The sequence below is a fragment of the Anarhichas minor genome, unplaced genomic scaffold, assembly GCF_050575085.1.
Source record: "Anarhichas minor isolate MPS153535 unplaced genomic scaffold, ASM5057508v1 ptg000110l, whole genome shotgun sequence".
NCBI lineage: Eukaryota > Metazoa > Chordata > Actinopteri > Perciformes > Anarhichadidae > Anarhichas > Anarhichas minor.
In genome coordinates this window covers 223,652-242,710 of record NW_027466556.1, presented here as the reverse complement: position 1 = coordinate 242,710, position 19,059 = coordinate 223,652, and the positions used below count along the sequence as shown (strand labels likewise).

Genomic DNA, 19,059 nt, shown 5'->3' with positions numbered 1-19,059 from the left:
CGATACCAACCGCTCTATGAATCTGACCCCTTTGCTGAAACTACCACCGAAGTAGGTGAGAGACTCATGACCTCCATTTCAGAACACGCCAACTGAAGTGGAAAAACCTGCTGGAGACAACTGATATGGCAAAAATCAGCAACGATCCATCAACCGCAGCTCGGCAACAGTATACGACCATTACACACCTCTCTGGAGAGGACAGATCTTAAGCTGGTACGGGAGGTGGAATGGTATCAACTCAATATAATTGGTCTCACCTCACCCGGGAGGGTGTGGGGGATACTCACAAGCCCTTTTCTGAGTGCGGCTGTGATGGAGTTCTCCCTTGGAACAAGCCTCTATGTGACTGCAAGTTGCTGGGAGGAGCTCTTTGACGGTTCTTTGTGCTAATGCACCAGACAGCAGCTGGTGTACCCGGCCTTCCTGGAGTCTCTGGTTTGCGTCCTGAAAAGGGCATTGACTGCAGACTCACTCTGCAATGCTCACATGGGTATAGATGGAGAACCCTAGAGGGGGTTGATTTTGAGGTACGGCCCTGATCTGGACCCAAGTGGTGTTTATTTGATTTTTGTGCTAGTCATCAATTGGTCATAATAAACACCGTGTTTGATTATTGGACGGTTCATAAGTGTACTTGGTACCAGAGCACCCTTGGCCAAAGATTGATGATCAACTTTGTGGTTGTATCATCAGTTTTGCGGCTGTATGTGTTTGAAACTCGGATGGGGAAAATAGCTGAACTGACAACTGATCACCACCTAGTAGTGAGTTGGATCAGCTAGCAGGGGAGGCTGCCGGATAGACCTGGTAAACCCAAACGTGTAGTGAAGGTGAACATGGCTGGCTGAGGCCCCTGTCTGTAAGGTCTTCAACTCCCACCCTTGGAACAATGTTGTATGCATCCCAGGGGAGGCAGTGTACATGGAATGGTAGTGGGCCATGTTTAAAGCCGCCATTGTAAAAAGCAGCTGCAAGGAGTAGTGGGAGTAAGGTCATCTGTGCTTGTCATGGCAGCAACCTTAGAACCCCCTGGTGGACACCAGGACCTCAAGATGAAGGAAGAGGCTTTTCGGGCCTGGTTGGTCCAGGGGTGTCTGGAACAGCAGACAGGTACCAGGTAGGAGCAAAAACCCGTGTGTAGGAGGAGTTTTGAGAGACTGTGGAGAAGAATTTAATGTTGGCTTCAAGGACATTTTGGCAAACAGTTAGACGAGTCACAAAGGGAAAGCAGGGCTTGGCTCAGACTGTGTTCAGCAGGGAAGGAGAAGGTGGTGGTTCCCATCTTTAAAAAGGGGGACCAGAGGGTGTGCTCCAATTATTGGGGAATCACAGCTGAGAAGCGCCTGGGGAGCGAATAGGGGTTCAGTGTCTTGCTCAGGAACACTTCCGCACAGGACACGTAGCAGCCAAGGATCGAACCTCCAACCCTATGAGCCACAGCCGCCCCCATGTTTAGTAGACTTTGACAAAGCTTACAATTGTGTCCCCTGGTGAGAATACGTGGTACCGGCAGTGAGTAACTTTGTCGCCTCAGGAACAGTCTGCATCAGATCCTTCTGGGCCAAAAAGCTGAGAAGCTCCCCAGGGGATTTACATTCATCCCTCACTGTTTGTGAGCTTTACAGTCTGATGAGATCAGCTTTTAGTCTAACAAAGTCAAAGAACCTGGCATATTTTGACAGGCTCTGCAGTTTGGTGCCATCAAAATGTTGTGATATTTAATTTTGTACAATCGACCAAACCAGGGAAAGCTAGCTCACTAAAATGGTCAAACCTAGCTTTCAGTTGAACACTGATATTGTCCAGATTGTTATAAAACATTCGTTTCCTCTCATCTCTGACTGACTTTTGACTTCAGACACTATCTGTTGTTCCGAGTGTGGCGCATTTCTGCTCAAATCGCTCATAGAAACTGTTAAACTCTTGTCTCTGGTGTTCCACAAAACCAATTGTGTCGCGGATTCGTGCACAACAAAATCCAATGTCCATTATTTCGTTTTGCAGCATTCTAAAGAGTGCATCAGTTTCACTGAAAATGTCCTCATATGCCATAATGAAAAAGCATGCTGATGCTTTTGACAGCCACCGCTCATATCCAGCAGCCATCATTAGGGTGTCATTATCCCAACTATCTGAATTTTTGCTCACAATATGGAATACAGAACGCAAATCAGATTGGTACATGGTAATTGTCTGCAACAGTCTTGAATTTGAGCTCCATCTCATGGGTGCTGCTCTTGGTAAACGTCGCTTCACAACATCATCCAATAGGTGGGTGCGCTTTGTGGACTTACTGAAAAATGTCGCTACAACTGTTTTCAAAAAAGTTCTACACTCAGGCACGCATTTTACTGAATGTAAGAGCACCAGGTTTAATTTGTGTGCGTCACAGTGAGTAAACATGGCCTCAGGCACCTTTTCTTTAATCCTGGCCTGCACCCCATTACTCTGATGACATCACAGCTGCTCCGTCATAAGTCTGAGCTACCAGCTTTTCAACACACTTGTATTTCTTCAACACTCCCAAGACATACTCGGCTATAGCAGGGGCTCGTCTGTCACTCACATGTGCACGATTTGCCGGTAACTGCTCAGCAACGGACCAGAAAGGAACTTTCCTGGGATTATTGTGCCAGAGTCGAGCGGGAGCCTCACGGTTATTTTGTTTTGCTGCATCCCGTATGCCGAATGAATTTGATTTGTATTAATAACTGTGTTATATTTAACTGGCTGTGTGGTTTCTTTTGTGTCTGATATCGTCTGTCCTTATAGTGAAGAATAGAGAAGACCTGACAGCGTGTTTTTTGTACCTTCAACTGTTACGCAGTCAGATGTAATGTCTGTATACCTGACCAATTCAGATCTGCCCATGCCCTTTAATTTTAGCTTGTGCACTTTTCCCTTTTTAGGTTAATATAATTAGGTGAATTGTTACAAGGCCACCTCACTTTTAGCCATGTAACGCAAAATGACAGAGATCTTTCTCAGCAAAAGCATGTAATAGTTCTATATAGTTGCCACAATTAGAAGAGCTTGAACTCTCATCGTTACCACGAAATGCCAGTTCCTGTTTGGCTAGGAAGCAGGTTGCATTAATGAGGTCTTTTAAAATCTCTCGGTTGTCCTTTACCTTAGCATTGTGGATGCTAATATTTAGTCTCCGCTGTTCGTCTGAAGCCAAATCTATTCTTGAGGTTCCAAATGTTTTCAAAGCAATTTGACTTTGAATGTGAGTAGTTGATCTTTCATGTTTGCTGAGGCTTCTTGGTAGATTTTTCAAGTCACAAAATCCTGATATAGTGCAGACATTGTCACACGTTGAGACAGGGAAAGCAGTAAAGGTGGTTTCTTGCATCACAGCCACACAGCCAGTCTTTTCGGGTGTATCACTCCGTTTGAAAAGAGTGAGTTATCTTCTGTACCGTCGTTTGAAGCAAACCTTTTAGCTCCGGCATTGGTCTCCCATTATTTATCACTTCACGTTTCGATTAATAGTCCAGTTTTGAGAATTTTTTAAGCTCAGATATAGATTCTTCAATTGTTTCGGTCAAAGCTAAATACAAGACGAAGAAGAGAAGTGTAGAAGAAGAGCAACGGCAGAACAAGCATAAACCCGACCCGTGGCCTCTCGCTTTCCTTGAGGCAGATGTACTGTTTGCCTCCCCTCTGTGCTTTTTCACTGCAGTTTTATGTCAGATCATCAAGACTAAATAGGTTCAGGGACCGCCTCTGATCTCCCACTTTCCCCACCCTTCCGAGACGAGGGGTCTTTACCTCCCTCCGCAGCACCTACTTCCACCCCCCAAACTCCATCCAGGTCCCTTTCCTCTTTCACACTCTCCCCATCCTCCCCCCACCTGGAGTTCACTGACCACATGAAAGAGCTGGTCATTGCTGGAACCAAACACACTCCTCGCCCCACTCCTCGACGTACAGCTCCAGCCCCACCCCCGAAACTGGCTCCTAGTCCTCAGCCAGTTTTGACACAATCGGCGAAGTTAAAGGGACCTGCCCTTCCCCCACCTCCACCTCGGCTCCACAACCATCCTCTGTCTTCCCTACCTGATAAAGGCAGGGCAAGGCAAGGCAGGCCGGTGCAGAGGACTCGGAGATGGAGTGATGTGATCCACTATCTTGGAGGCTATAATTGATATCTTCTGGGTCCAGGCTACAAGGCTAATGACACCAATGACTCTCTCCAGGAAAAGTCGGGGCCCTGTATGCAGCTAGCCTTCTCAATTCCTGTCCTGATAGTTTATAGAAAAAGAAAGGTGAGGCTGCGAAGAAACAATAGTAAACCTGCAAACTTATCAAACTTAACATACATTCCTCGTCAGCCTGTCCAAATAAATTGGGCAAAGAAAGCTTTAACCACATTAAACTTAGCTTTATTAAATGTCAGGTCTCTGTCAGGAAAAACACATTTTTAATCAATGATTTTATTGTTAGGCACAAACTGGACATTTTGTTTTGAACTAAAACTTGGTTAGACCAAGATAACAGTGCAGCTGTTGTTATTGAATCAACACCTCACAACTTCAGTTTCATGAGGGAAACAAGAGCGCATAAGAAAGGAGGTGGAGTTGCTCTTTTATTTAATGATTCTCTTCATAAAGCAGATGTCCTTTTGTCATTTTAGTTCTTTTGAATATGTGCCTCTGAATTCCACTCAAGCTTTATTCCTAAACATTTACAGACCGCCTAAATACTGTGCAACCTTCTTTGATGACTTTACTGAACTGCTGTCTATAATCTGTATTGATTTTGACTGTGTTGTTATTGTTGGTGATTTTAATATCCATGTTGATAATCCCCAGGACAGAGGGTCTATAGAACTATGTGGTGTCCTTGATAACTATGATCTGACTCAGCATGTGACAGGACCCACCCACAACAGGGGGCACACTCTGGACCTAATCATCACCAAAGGTGTAAACATTTCCAAGGTCGCTGTGACTGATGTTGCACTCTCTGATCATTTCTGTGTTTTCTTTGAGAGTGCAATCTCCTTGCACACAAATGTCCAAACCGAGGTTGTGACGAAGCGTTACATCTCTGAAAACACCAGTGAACTATTTATTCAGAAGTTCTCCTCCACACCAGCCCTCTCTTGCATCTCAGTCAATGAGCTTGTAGATGGCTTCAATTCTAAAGTTAAAAATATTATTGATGCCATTGCACCCACTAAAGTGAAGGTTGTCTCGGGTAAGCAAAGATCTCCTTGTAGAAATGCTACGCTGGTCAAAATAGAGAAACGAGAGTGTCTGAAAGCTGAGCGCAGGTGGCGAAAAACTAATCTCCAAGTTCACTGTGACATCTATAAAGAGAGACTTAGCAATTATAATTTGGAACTTAGAAATGCAAGGCAGTCCTTCTTCTCTGACATCATAACCAAAAACAATAACAATACACGCGCCTTATTTGCTACCGTCGACAGGCTAACAAACCCTCCAGTGTCGGTAGCTGCTGAGCTCCAATCCACCTGGCATGCAATCAATCTGCCTCCTTTTTTACTGACAAAATTCAGAAAATTAGACAAGCAGTCAGTGCCTCCACACCAACCACAGGATATGTGTTGTCCCCTTCTCTGAATAACATCCATTCAAATATCATGACACAATTTCATTCAATCGACCGTAGAAGCCTAGAAGACATTATACAACATCTGAAGTCATCCTCCTGCTGCTTGGATATTCTACCAACACACTCTTTCAAAAACATTTCAAACTGCATGACCACTGATCTTTTAAAATTGTAAACACATCCCTTCTTTCAGGTGTCTTCCCACAAGCCCTAAAAACTGCAGTTATTAAACCGCTCCTAAAGAAGGCTAGTTTAGACTCTGCAACAATGAAAAATTATAGGCCAATATCAAACTTCCCATTTTTAAGTAAAATAATTGAAAAAGCAGTTTTCCAACAGCTGAACAACTTCTTGGCCGTAAATAACTGTTTTGATGTCTTCCAGTCAGGCTTTCGACAGCACCACAGCACTGAAACTGCTCTTGTTAAGGTTTTCAACGACATCCACTTAAACACAGACAATGGCAGAATTTCAGTCTTAGTATTACTGGATCTCAGTGCTGCATTCGACACGGTCGACCATGACATACTCCTAGAAAGACTAAATCTGGGTGGGACTTTCTGGCACAGCACTTAACTGGTTTGAATCCTACTTGAAGGACAGAGAATACTTTGTGTCTGTAGCTAATTACATATCAGAGCTGACTAAAAGGACATGTGGTGTGTAGGAAATATAGGTTTAGAAGTGTGCTTTAAGAAATTATAATTAGAAGTGTTTAAGAATTCATAATTAGTCATAATTATAAGAGTGTTTTAGAATTCATAGTTAAAAGTGTTTCTTAGTAGAATTAGTAGCACCTCTTGCAGGTGGATAATAATATAGCACGTACTTGGGGAGTACCAGCTATGCTTGTAAAACGTGTGAAGTTTTTGCCAAAAGTTGCAAATCCTTATCTTTATATAGAATGTTTATCATAGAAGTGTTGAGCCATAAAAGACAGTCATTGAATGTATTAAACTGTAAAGAGTAGCATAGGGATAGACAGAGATTTATAGACAGGCATTTACAGGTCACACCCGTGCGAGGGTCCTAGCTGGCTGATGCGAGAAGGAGGAGCCAGCTGGAGTTAGCCAATTGGAACTAAGATGGACATTATGGGATGTTTTTCAATTATGTAAGGCGGGAGAGAAAGAACTTCCGGTCTCTTGCTCCTGTTCCACCGTGTGGGTGGTAACGCTTTCGGGGTGATGCGCGGGTCATATTTTATGTAACTGTAAATAATGTACTTCACTATGTAATTGTATTAGCTTCAGAAGTATTAAATACTTTTGTTTATAATTGAAACCGGCTGACTTAATAGCAGAGGCTGGATCACATGCGGTTTCCCCACAGTCTAAGAGGTCCTTGAATCTAACAGGTGTTCCCCAAGGTTCAATACTGGGGCCTCTTCTGTTCAACATCTACATGCTTCCACTAGCTCAGATTATGGAAAACAACAAAGTGTGTTATCATAATTATGCAGACGACACACAAATCTATATAACTATGTCACCAGGGGACTATAATCCCATACAAGGGCTGGGTAACTGCATTAAACAAATCAACAACTGGATGTGCCAGAATGTTCTTCAATTAAACAAAGAATTAATTGTTTTTGGTACCAAGGACGAACAATTGAAAGTCAGTGCTCAGCTTCAATCACTGATGTTAAAAACCACAAACCAAGCCAGAAATCTGGGTGTAGTTATGGATTCAGACCTCAACCTGAACAGCCATATCAAGACAATTACAAAATCAGCCTCCTATCACCTGAAAAATATATCAAGGATTAGAGGACTTATGTCTCAACAGGATTTGGAAAAACTTGTCCATGCATTTATCTTCAGCAGACTGGACTACTGTAACGGTGTGTTTACAGGTCTCTGTAAAAAGTCTGTCAGAAAGCTGCAGCTGATTCAGAACGCTGCAGCTCGAGTCCTCACTAAGACCAGGAGGGTGGATCACATCACTCCAGTTCTGAGTTCTTTGCACTGGCTTCCTCTCAAACAAAGAATTGACTTTAAAATCCTGCTGTTGGTTTATAAAGCACTGAATGGTTTAGGGCCAAAATACATCTCTGATCTGCTGCTACCTTATGAACCATCCCGACCCCTTACGTCGTCTGGGACCGGTCTACTTTCTGTTCCCAGAGTCAGAACTAAACATGGAGAAGCAGCGTTCAGTTGTTCTGCTCCACATATCTGGAACAAAGTCCCAGAAAGCTGCAGGTCTGCTGAGACCCTCAGCTCCTTTAAATCAAGATGGAAGACTTTTCTGTTTGCTGCCTTTAATTGAACCAGATTCAATTAATATATTAATCAATTTCCTGCATTTCTGCATTTTACTGCTGTATTTTATTTCTTACACTGTTTATTTATTGTTTCAATGAATGTTCTTAATTGTTTTTAAATCTCCTTTTCTTTTGCCTTATGTTTTGATGCTTTTAATGGTGTTATGTGAAGCACTTTGAATTACCTTGTTGTTGAAATGTGCTATACAAATAAACTTGCCTTGCCTTACACATACGTGAAATACATGACCTATTCTATGGAAAGAAAGGACATATAGTAAAAGTGTCAACAAATATTACAGTGGTGACTGTGACAAAGACCCTCTCCATTGCAGGCATTTGTGGACTGTTCAAGACAATGAGAGACTCACACACTGAGTTGAATGTTTATTGTACAGTTCTGATATGGTCTCAGGAGTGATTATTGAAGGTCGGGCCTGTCGACACAAACATGTTATTAGTTTGGTTATTTGTAACTTAAATGATTGAATATATTAATGGTGCTGTCAAATAACATGTATGTTCAAGCACTTACCTCTGCTGTGTCTCCTCTCCAGGGTGTTCGTCTTAAAAGAGTCCCCAGGGTACAAGACCACCATTTTATAGTTCCGGGAAGGTACCATGTGGGAATTACTAGAGGGGTGGTAGGAAAATTGAATCCTCTGTTTGGGCCAGATATGATCTCTCTGGCGAAGTTTTACCATAATAGAGATCATATAGAGAATTGACCTTTAGAACATTAGGCATCTATTTTAATGTGTTGTTGTAGATTAGGGGATTGTGGGGTAGAGTGAGGGGCAGAGTCGCCTATCTTGCAATAATGTGGAGGTCCTCGTTAGTTTCAGACTATATAAGGCTGCCATAATTACATCGAGTCTGTCGCTGCCAGGACCACATGCTGCCCGTGGTCCCTGAAGAGTTATGCCATGTATTTGTTTTGTTTTTTCGTCGGTGAAATAAACACCTGGTTGGGTTACACGTACTCTCTGTGTCCGTCCTCCTACTTCCGAAGTCCGGCCACTGCGTGCCAGCCTAACAGTGACAAACAATAAGAAAGCGAAAGGCATGCGCTCAACCCAGTTTGTGAGGGATTGCACCATCTGAGATGAGGCACAGCTCGTCGCTACCTCACCTTGCGTGTCTCCTCTGTTTGAACAGGACATGCGCAAATTCAGCGATTTGATTATAAAAATGATTGAAATGATTGGAAATGATTGGAATCATACAGAAATTACATTTATAGCTCAGATCAGTAGAGAAATATTAATTTTTATTTTATTATATCACTATTTGTTTTTTCCTTTTCATGATGACAGGTGAGGCGACCGCACGTCCCTGGGTACAGGGTTTGTTGGTACAAGTCATCCAGTCCTTTTTAGAGTGAGAACTGTGTCTGCAGACTTTTTTCCATTGGGTCTTTGCCTTCATGCATGATGGTGTGGTCTCTATCAGGCTGTGACCTTCAGCATGCACTGGGGCGGTTTGCAGCCAAGGCCATGGTTCTCTACTGGAAAGCCTTTCGGGTTTGGATTGATTCACTGACCCAAGCAAGGGAGTTCAAGTATCTTATCTTGTTCAGGAGTGAGGGCAAAATGTAGGGTGAGATGAACGGGCGGCTTAATGCGGTGTTAGCAGTGATGCGGATGCTGTACTGGACCATTGTGGTGAACACGGAGCTGAGCCGAAAGGTAGCAGAGGTAGCACAGGTAAAAAGATGAATTAAGGTCTACTGTATTTAATTACCAACTACTAGCCAGCCTAAACATACATTGTATGCTTTTGGTTGCCAGTTAGCAAGAAAAAGATACATAGGACCCGCTGCTCGTTCACCACAGTGCAGAACGTACGTGCTTTAACGTCAGAGTCAAAACACCAGAAAAGTCTCCAACACCAGAACAAGTCCCTAGATTTGTCGCTAGTAGCTTTTGACAAAAAAAGTCGCCAAGAGGGTTCGGAAAGTCGCCAGATTCTGTGAGAAAGTCGCCAAGTTGGCAACATTGGCACCGGCAAATATGTCCCCAGAGCAACATTGGACGTAACAATAGTTCCTATCACACAAATTGTACAAATAATAATGTACAAACAAGCATATTAAAGCTACTGCAGATGTAAAAACAAAAGCAGTTCACTTACCAGAGCTACTGTTCACTATTTAAAGACAAAGTGCATCCTCCTGTCTTTGTTAATAAAGAGTTTAATCTCACGGTTGTTCAGTACATCCGTGCGTTTTAGTTACAGTAAGAAGTCCTTCTCCATTCATGGACGCCAGTGAAGACAGTCGAGCCTCCCCAGTTGTATTTCTTGAATACGTTTTAATGCGTTTGAGGCTGAAAATGTCCGCTCAATAGAGGCAGCAGATATTGGGATTGTCACCGCCCAACATGTCACGCTAGCCCACTGACCAATCACGTACTTGTAGGCCAGCTAGCAGGCTCTGACACGTCAAAGAATACGCCCAACATGTCAAACTAAAGATCTGATTGGTTGAACACTATGACAATCAACAATATCGTCCCCATTCACTTAAACTGCACATGGATTCACTTGTGAGTCTGCAGGCCTCTGCCTCTGTTCTTACCTAGAGACACAGAGGTGAACTCTGATTGGATAAAAGCTCTACTTAAAACAAGCTGCACTGGAAGCAGAGCAACTGAGGAACACAGTAGCTGTGCAATAAGATAATGGGAAAACAAATAATACATATAGTGTATTTATGAAAAAATATTAAATGATAAAATAGCTATAACTTTGTGATTCTGTTTAGGCCAGCAGAGAAGGCTTTGCAGGCCCTGACGGCCCACCACTGATTGAATTACTCCTTGAAGATGAAGATATGAAAATGAAGAATCCATGTCAGATGGAAAAGCCCTTTGAGGCAAATTTGGAATTTCCGGCGATACAAAATAAATAGAAATAATAAAAATTGAACAGCAGGATTCTTCTGACCATAGTTGATCTGTTTTGGTAAATGCACTACCACAGACTCACAGTCAGCCCTTACCATTTTTTTTCTGGAAAATGTAATAAGTTGAATTTTGACTCACCTTGGCTTTGAAAGCCATAAGTTTAAGAACCATCTCCACAGTGAAGAGCACAGTGAAAATCACGTTCAGCATGTCGGACAGGTGAGTTACGTGGTCTGACTGGTTACAGTGCTGTGGGTTAAAAAGAAACACATCGACAATTGCATAAGTATAAAGTCAGACAGAGTTATTCTACTTGTATGATAGCTTTTTCCGAAAGTCTATTACACCCTGTTCACATGTTTGGACTTCAAGTAGCTTGGGCTTTGTTGCCTCTCACCAGCCTGGAGCTTGACCAAATCATTTTAATTCTCATCTCAAGTCCTGATAGCATCCCCAGTCAAACCTGTGTTGATTGGGGATACTGTTTAGCACGTCGTTTGGCTTTTCCAACATTTGTTTAAAGTGCTTTTACACAGCTTTGTTGAAGCTAGAAGTTGTGTGGAGAAGTCCCAGGCTGCTATTTAGAGGTTCACAATGAATGGCAGCCTCTATTGTTGAGTCTGTAGCTGTGATTCGACGGTAACAGAATTCTTTACTCCACCCCTCCCCAACCTCTGTCATTCACACTAACAGACAGACACACATTGTACATTGTGACTTTATACTCTGCCATTAGTAGCAGAGTGTAAAGTCAAAGATAGACATAATTGAACTCTAGCATGATCTGTTAGTTAGGTCTTATTCACCCTTCGCTCAGTCCAGCCCCTCAAACACAGACTTGCCAATCGTAGTATTGGCCAGCTCTGACCAGGTTCCGAAAACTATCCAGCTCCGTCCATAGACTGTGATTCAATCGTTTTAGATTTTCTTTATTTTCAGTCTGGTTTAGTGGATTTTCAGCTAGTCATGGTAAATCCTTGTGTAATAATGATACTAGTTACCTGCAGAGGTTAGATATATATGTCTCTAACATGTTACCTAGCACTTAAATGCTACATGTAGTGTTAATGCTGGTAAAATTTAACATTAAATTCACCACCCAAAATCTCAAGAATGCGACGGAGTTCCTGGGCATACTTCCTCGTGTGGACGGGCGTAAACGCATACGTTTTAAAACGACGTAAACACCAGCATTCGCTTGATTGGCTCTTAGCAGTCACAACGTGTCCTTCCCTGATTTGTCACGCCCCTATCACAACAACATCCTTGATTATTGATCGACTACTAGTAGTTAATTTAACATCGATAACTGATTTCAGGTGTTTCTGACCTTTTTGTCTGTACTAGCAGCTGTTGTGCAGTTAAATTCTGCATTTTATGATTCTACTTCTGCCGACATGCGGAGGAAGCAGCTGTTATTGGAGCCATTAGCAAGCGCCGTGTCCAGCATACCAGTGTATTAGCCCTACGAACGTTTGAAGTCACAGTTTGCGGCTTTGAGGAGGACTTTCTAGGAAATTTGTTTGTTACAAAAATTTTAGAGGAAGATCTTAAGTATCAAGCACGACCTTTCATTATTAAAGACTACTATAATACTCTTGTATTTTTTGTAACTAAGCAATCAATCTACTTTCTTTTTACACCGGCACCCGCATGCCAGGGTACTTGAATAGTCATTTGATATTCGTTTTCAAGCTTGCTAGTATGGACAGAAATAATTCCGGAAATGATGCTGAAACGCCTGGACGAAGATCGTTTTTGTTTTAAACCCCTGGTTTTAAATGAAAATGTATTAGTGTGGATGTAGCCTGAGACAAGTCAGAACAAGTTTAAGAGAGATTTTTCCACTTTACAGCTCCTCTTCACTCTAGTTGTGATATCACCACTCTAACCCTGAACATTCCGTCAAATGCACACTCACTGTGAAATCCTGGCCATGTTTGGTGGGTTTGAGCACTGTTCACCATGATTTATTATTCTTTTCTATGGAGACATTCCGTACAGTTTTTTGCCATTTTCACCAAACTGTGAGGCGAATCTCGCAGAAAAGTCATCGCACACCATTCCTGATCATTCCACACATTTATTTTGAAGGGGACAGTTCCGTTGTCTACACATTGAAATCATCATAGCAGAACGATTTTAAATATGCTAATGCCATAAGAGGTCTACACATCTGGGCTTAAAACAGGCCCGGGTCTCAGATTATATCCTGAGAAATTATATATTATTACTAAACAGGAGAGCATAAAACCTTAACTTCTCTCTACTCTCTCACTCGACTCTATCAGAAACATGATAAATATGTTGCCACGCCACAATTTTTGATCCTCACCATAAAACAGACAAACAGTCAGATAGGCAAAAGGTGTGTTATATGTATGTGAAATGTGTTGTATTCATACCTGCATTCCCAGACACATGGTGTTGAGCATAATAAGGAGGAACATAAGGTACTCAAAGTAGCAGGAGGTGACGATGTACCACACCTGATACTGGTAGGGGTTCTTCGGAATATAACATCGCAGAGGTCGGGCTTTAAGAGCATACTGTACACACTGGCGCTGGAGGGGTTAAAAAGAAGAGGGTGAGGGAGATGCAGAGCTTAAATGAAGTTAAAACATGTTACAGTAGGATGAAGGAGAGGCCAATAGCAATGTCAGACAGTTTAAACTAACAATACTGCTGATATAGATGATATTAGATTTTTTTTCGACAAACAACTCTTTTGGCAAAGAACTCATGAACATTGTTATTACAATCACATCCCTGAAAGAGCAAGTCCACTCTCAAATTCTGCTGCGAGCCTCCCTAGTAGGGTTAACATCTGTGTGAAGCATTGCTAAGTAGTGTGTGACTACATATCGGGTGAGGGGACACAGTATGACCACGCTCAGCGAGGACATGCACAAGGCCCGGCTAAAGTGGCCCGGCAACGGCCCATTTGCCCTCTTTGACTGAGCTACCCCCCGGCCGGAGCTGCAAAACCCCCGACAAAGACGGTGTCAGCATTGATCCACTGTTGTTGTGTATGTGGATCGGAACTGATCAACCGGACGAGGAAAAAACTAACCGGAGACTAACTCATCAACCCTGCTTTTCAGTTTTACAGCCTGTTGTGACCTGTAGCCTTTTGCGACACTACAGTGTAATAAACAAGTGTGAAAAGTGAAAAAAAATGTAATAATAGAAAATAGTAAATTGCTGACAGGTTCCAAAATGCTTCCTCAGTCCCCAGTAGGAGGACTGTGTTTGTCTTTGACACATTACTACCAAAGTATTAATCAAGATTGTGAAATGAAAGCGATTACTGACTGATTGCTTTCAAAGTTGATACAGATGATAATTTATTTTCATACAGAAATATAGTATGTAGTATAGTTAAAACAGTGAGTGAGTTAATTTTATTTCCTACTTTTTCATGCATAAATTGGTGCCTTTGCTGGGGATAGAAATCATGGCCAGAATGCACCAAATTGACCCCCAAAGGTGACTTTGCGTCTTCGATGCGTCAGTGTTTTTACAAGTTCGAGCAACAGCCCCTGAAAATGTCTGTGCATGTTCATTCAGTGTATGGAATGCAACTACTACTAGTAGATAAGAACAGAAATACAAGTTCACTACTGGAAAAAAGCATTTGTTAGTTTGTTGTTAGTTTAAACATGACAAGACTGTTTCATACCATGTTCTCTTAATTAATTCCCACAGTTTATGAATGTGGTTGCAAACTTTCCCTCTCTCTATGTCTCTCTCTCTCTCTCTTCCTGATACCCACAAGGCTCTCTACAAATTGGACCATTGCAAATAAAATATAAAATGGAAGGCTGAAAAGCTCAAGGAAATCCCCAGAAATATAATTTCCAAATAAGTTGCAACAAGTAGTTCTGCATGTAGCAGTGTCTGCATGAGTAACACTGCAGGCAGTAGTTATAGCATTTTTTGGTGGGCTGCTTTGAGACTTTATGCTATGGGGCAGTGGGAGGAGGGGCTGGTTTTTGTTGCATGCGAAACACAACATCAGTTTAATTTTCATTTCCAGTCATTTTCATCAGAGGCCTACCTGGTTTTTGTCCAGTTCACAGTCCTTATACTCCTGCTCTCCTTGCTCCTGGAAAGTGACGATGACGAAGCCCACAAATATATTCATCATGAAGAAGGCGATAAGGATGAGGTAGACGATAAAGAAGATTGAGATGGCCACTCGGTTGTTGTACATTGGGCCTTTATCCTCTAAGTTTGAATCAATGGCTTTATATAGTAACCTAGGAAGATAATAAAAAATAGTCCAAATCAATGAAGAGTGGATTGCAAATGTACCGTAAACTAAACTACATATACAATGGGTAGATGCTGCTGAATTCTGAACTATCAATCCTGAAATGAATAGACACCTTTCAATTTGCACAGAACAGATCATGACTCACTTTGGCCATCCTTCAAAGGTAGAAATGGTGAAAAGAGCCAGCATGCCATTGAGGATGTTGTCGAAGTTTAGTTCTGAGTTGGTCCATTCCCTCTTAAGGACCTCCACTTCATGAAGTGCTCCTTCCTGGTACTTTATATAGCAGCCTCTGAGTCAAAGTGTGTGAGTGGAAAGACAGACAGGCAGGGCTACAGTTAAGATTACAACAATTAGCTCCAGGGTACATTTTTACTACCACATGAAATTACTTAATACCCGTTTCACCATCATACTGGCCAAAGTATTTATCAATACTTTTAAGCTATAAAACTAATTCCTAATGATATTACCAATTCAATTACTGTGATATGTACTTGGTGGCAGAAAATGGATAGAGCAATTAAAATATATAAATTTGTTAAGATTCATTTATGTTTTGGTTAAGAATAACCCTTGCACACGATGAGATGATGACTTTTCCTAGTTCCAGATTCAGGCTTTGCTGCTTGTCTTTGTCTTATGCAATATTAAACTGCATATCATTAGATTTGGACTTCACCTTTAACGCTAGGAGAGTGTGATGGCAGTTGTTATGTTCATATGATTAGTTGGGTAGTCAAGAATATACTACTAGATACTTTAATGCACCTAATGAAATTAATCAATCCACAGTTCAATCTGCAAATCTGCATTCGAGGTGTTTGGTATAATAATCAAGTCATATATCTAATTCATATCAAATTCAAAGCAACATGAAAAAAATTCTGTTCACACAAGAAACCTAATTGGATAGAATCTGTCCAGATTCAACAACTAAAAATAATATGTCATGAAGTGTAATTTTGATGCTGTAAGGCAGCGGTTCCCAAACTTTTTAGGCCACGCACCCCCTTCTACATCCCGAACGGGTTCACGCACCCCCAATCCCCCACACCTTAAAAAAAAAGCAACAGAGCCTATTTATAGCCGCATAAAAATCGGACCAATGAGAGAACAGTTTGCTCGCGCGTGGCGTTTGTTTACAAGATTTAGTCCACTGTTAAATTTTGCAGTGTGAACACAAACCGAACAAAGGGGCAATTGCAACATTGTATCATATTAATCCCTGAATCGGAACAAAGCAAACAAACTACAGGTGTGAAAACGCCCTGAAACACTGCAACAAAGTTTCAATACATTTCAGTTACACAAGGCGTCACTTTTAAAGAGCAATAAGGATGGCGAGGACACGTCTTCGGCGATTGTGTGAGGTAGCTTCTTTCTTGCTATTCTGTAACTGACCAGATATGAAGCCCGTAGTGCGTGTTTTGTAGACCCAACACATGAATGAGACTGCAGTTGTTTTTGGCTGTTTTGTAACTCCTCCAATTTCAATATAAAAAATGTAAGGGGCTTTGACTTGCACTGGCATGCATGGTGTTCAGGTGGCGATGTAAATAAGAGCTAGGGCTTCAGACAGCTGTTAGCCAGAACCTCACTGCACACCACGCACTGTGGCTTTGGGCAATCTGCATTGCCAATCCAAGTTAAGCCCAGACCCAGATCATATTTCCTCTTGTTTTTCCCAGTCTGATGCTCACTCTCGTTTCCTCTTTTTTCACCATGACTCCGCGATGGGCCTATGTGCTCCCGATTTGTCTGTGCTATCCCTTCCTTAAAATTATATTTAATATTAATTATTACACCATTAGACCACCATTACATTTTTCCTCTCGCGCACCCCCTAGAGGCAGCTCGCGCACACCACACTTTGGGAATCCCTGCTGTAAGGCTTCATGAGGGACATGGTCCTAAAAATCCATTCCAAAGAATATGGATACACTTATCAGGCTTGATTGGAAATCATAAACCTAATTTATGTCAATTGCAAAAATTCCATCCACTGATGAAAACCTTAGATGTGGTTAAAAGCCCTGGGAAAAGCTATTGAGAGGACCTTAATTAAAATGACAAATTATTTTGTCAAATGTTTCGTGTTCACTAAATGTTTTATCTAATTTAGTTAGATTCAGTTAAAAGCACTTTGAATTACATTTTCCTTTGAATAGTTTTTATACAGAACATTCCAAATATTAAAAACTGAAGCACAGAGAAGCATTACACAGCATCACTGTTCTAATAAAACATTAAAGTGCTTACTTGCATGTTTCCTCAGTCATTTTGTCAGGATCTGTGCAGGCATAGAACTTGCCCTGGGAAGACAAAAAAGTGTCTTTATAGAAATACAGTGCTAAACAACAATTTTCCATCATATTTCTTTGTCTTCTCACTTTGAAAAGTTGGACTCCAATGCAGGCAAACATGAAGTCCAGTAGCATGGTTACCAGTACAATATTTCCAATGGTCTTGACAGCAACAAACACACACTGGACGACATGCTACAAAGACAGAGATGATACATCAGGTCAGTATTAGGCCAGTATTAATTCAAAATTAGGCCATTCAAAACTGCAACTTTATCAATAGACAACTCATACCTTGAGTCCCTTTGCTCTGTTGATGGCCCTTAGGGGTCGGAGTACCCTTAACACCCGGAGAATCTTCACCACAGAGATGGCACTGGATCTAGAGGACACAAACAAAGGCACACTGTATTTACTGGATGTTCACTCTCTGGCAATATAGTGATGTTTATTCGACTGGCGTGTTCATGGCATATGGCAACAAGACAAAGATTGAGCTCTTTGCATGAGAGAGAGGAGGTCAGTCGGAAAATTTCTAGTCTCCACTTACTCCATGCCCATTGAGAGGAGAGATACACTGACCACCAGAAGATCCAAGATGTTGAAAGAGTTCCGACAGAAAGACCCTTCGTGAAGAATTGCACCATATGTTGTCATCTGAAAAAGAATACTTGTTATCCATTATGAACACCACAACCGTAAGAACAATTTACCTGCTGTACGTGCTACATATAGCTTATAAATACCAAATAAGGGAGAAAACCGAACAAAATGTTACCAGAGATGGAAAATACGAGGTGTCCGAAGAGACTGAGGTAAATCAATTTAAATGAATATGAAATTGCTATAAATCTTCCATGGTGCCTCTTAAACTGTTAACTGCTTGATGGTGCATTCATTTATTGAAATTGAATAGATAAATGTCAAACAATAACTTGAATTGGTAAACATGAAACAGATATTCACTGATTCTACCTGGTCATATGTGGCTTGATTCATCCATAAATGCTTCATCTATGTGAAAAAAAAGTCATGACAGACTGCTTGCAAGAGAACAGAAGTAGCACCAGCTCTGCAGCTGTGACAATCAGTTACAATCTGCTAGTTCTCAGTTGGAATATATGTCTATCTGAAAAATATGGATGACATTGTCAAAATAATTAAGTACCAATCAAATCCATCTGAAGATGGGTGTCATGGTGGCTCCCACCCTGTCTCTCACTCATCTCCTTTAACCTCACACCTTCTGTGTTCCTCTAGTACAGTGACTTTGGATGCAAATTTGGTAAGGCCTGTTATATTTTTCAGTAATTTGTAATACAATGATTTCTATGGTTGGTGAATCAAGATTTCATTACATAATAATATACATGTGAGTGACAAATGAAATGAAACCACAACATGTAGTGTATAAAAAAATGTTGCACCACAAATCTCAACAATCTATAAAAAAATCTGCGGTGAAGCTGTTCTTAAACCAGAGATTTGCTGTTAACTACGTATTTGTGTGCCTATCCTGCGTCCATATGGTTGTGTACGTAGTCAGCAATTAAGGTGACACATACCTGACGCAAACACATGGTCAAAAAGCAAGCGTAGCTACCCTTAGAGTCTGGAACTTTATTGGAGTGATGAACACCATTCTTCCAAAAGAGTACGTTTAGTTCATTTTGGTTGAGATCAAGTAACTGTAAAGTCCATAGCATATGATTA

The 19,059-nt window shown here is 41.5% G+C and overlaps 1 protein-coding gene across 1 annotated transcript in view; it reads right to left on the bottom strand.

Annotated features, from left to right (window-relative positions):
* Positions 1 to 19,059, bottom strand: part of LOC142939743 (dihydropyridine-sensitive L-type skeletal muscle calcium channel subunit alpha-1-like) — a 141,505-nt gene that overhangs the window by 53,375 nt on the left and 69,071 nt on the right. Inside the window, exons 20-27 of the mRNA XM_076082876.1 lie at positions 17,897 to 18,003; positions 17,641 to 17,728; positions 17,434 to 17,541; positions 17,303 to 17,355; positions 15,186 to 15,332; positions 14,822 to 15,023; positions 13,167 to 13,325; positions 10,900 to 11,010 (exon numbers count right to left, since the gene is read on the bottom strand). Of these exons, the coding sequence (XP_075938991.1) occupies positions 10,900 to 11,010; positions 13,167 to 13,325; positions 14,822 to 15,023; positions 15,186 to 15,332; positions 17,303 to 17,355; positions 17,434 to 17,541; positions 17,641 to 17,728; positions 17,897 to 18,003 (975 nt within the window). The remainder of the gene's footprint in view (positions 1 to 10,899; positions 11,011 to 13,166; positions 13,326 to 14,821; positions 15,024 to 15,185; positions 15,333 to 17,302; positions 17,356 to 17,433; positions 17,542 to 17,640; positions 17,729 to 17,896; positions 18,004 to 19,059) is intronic.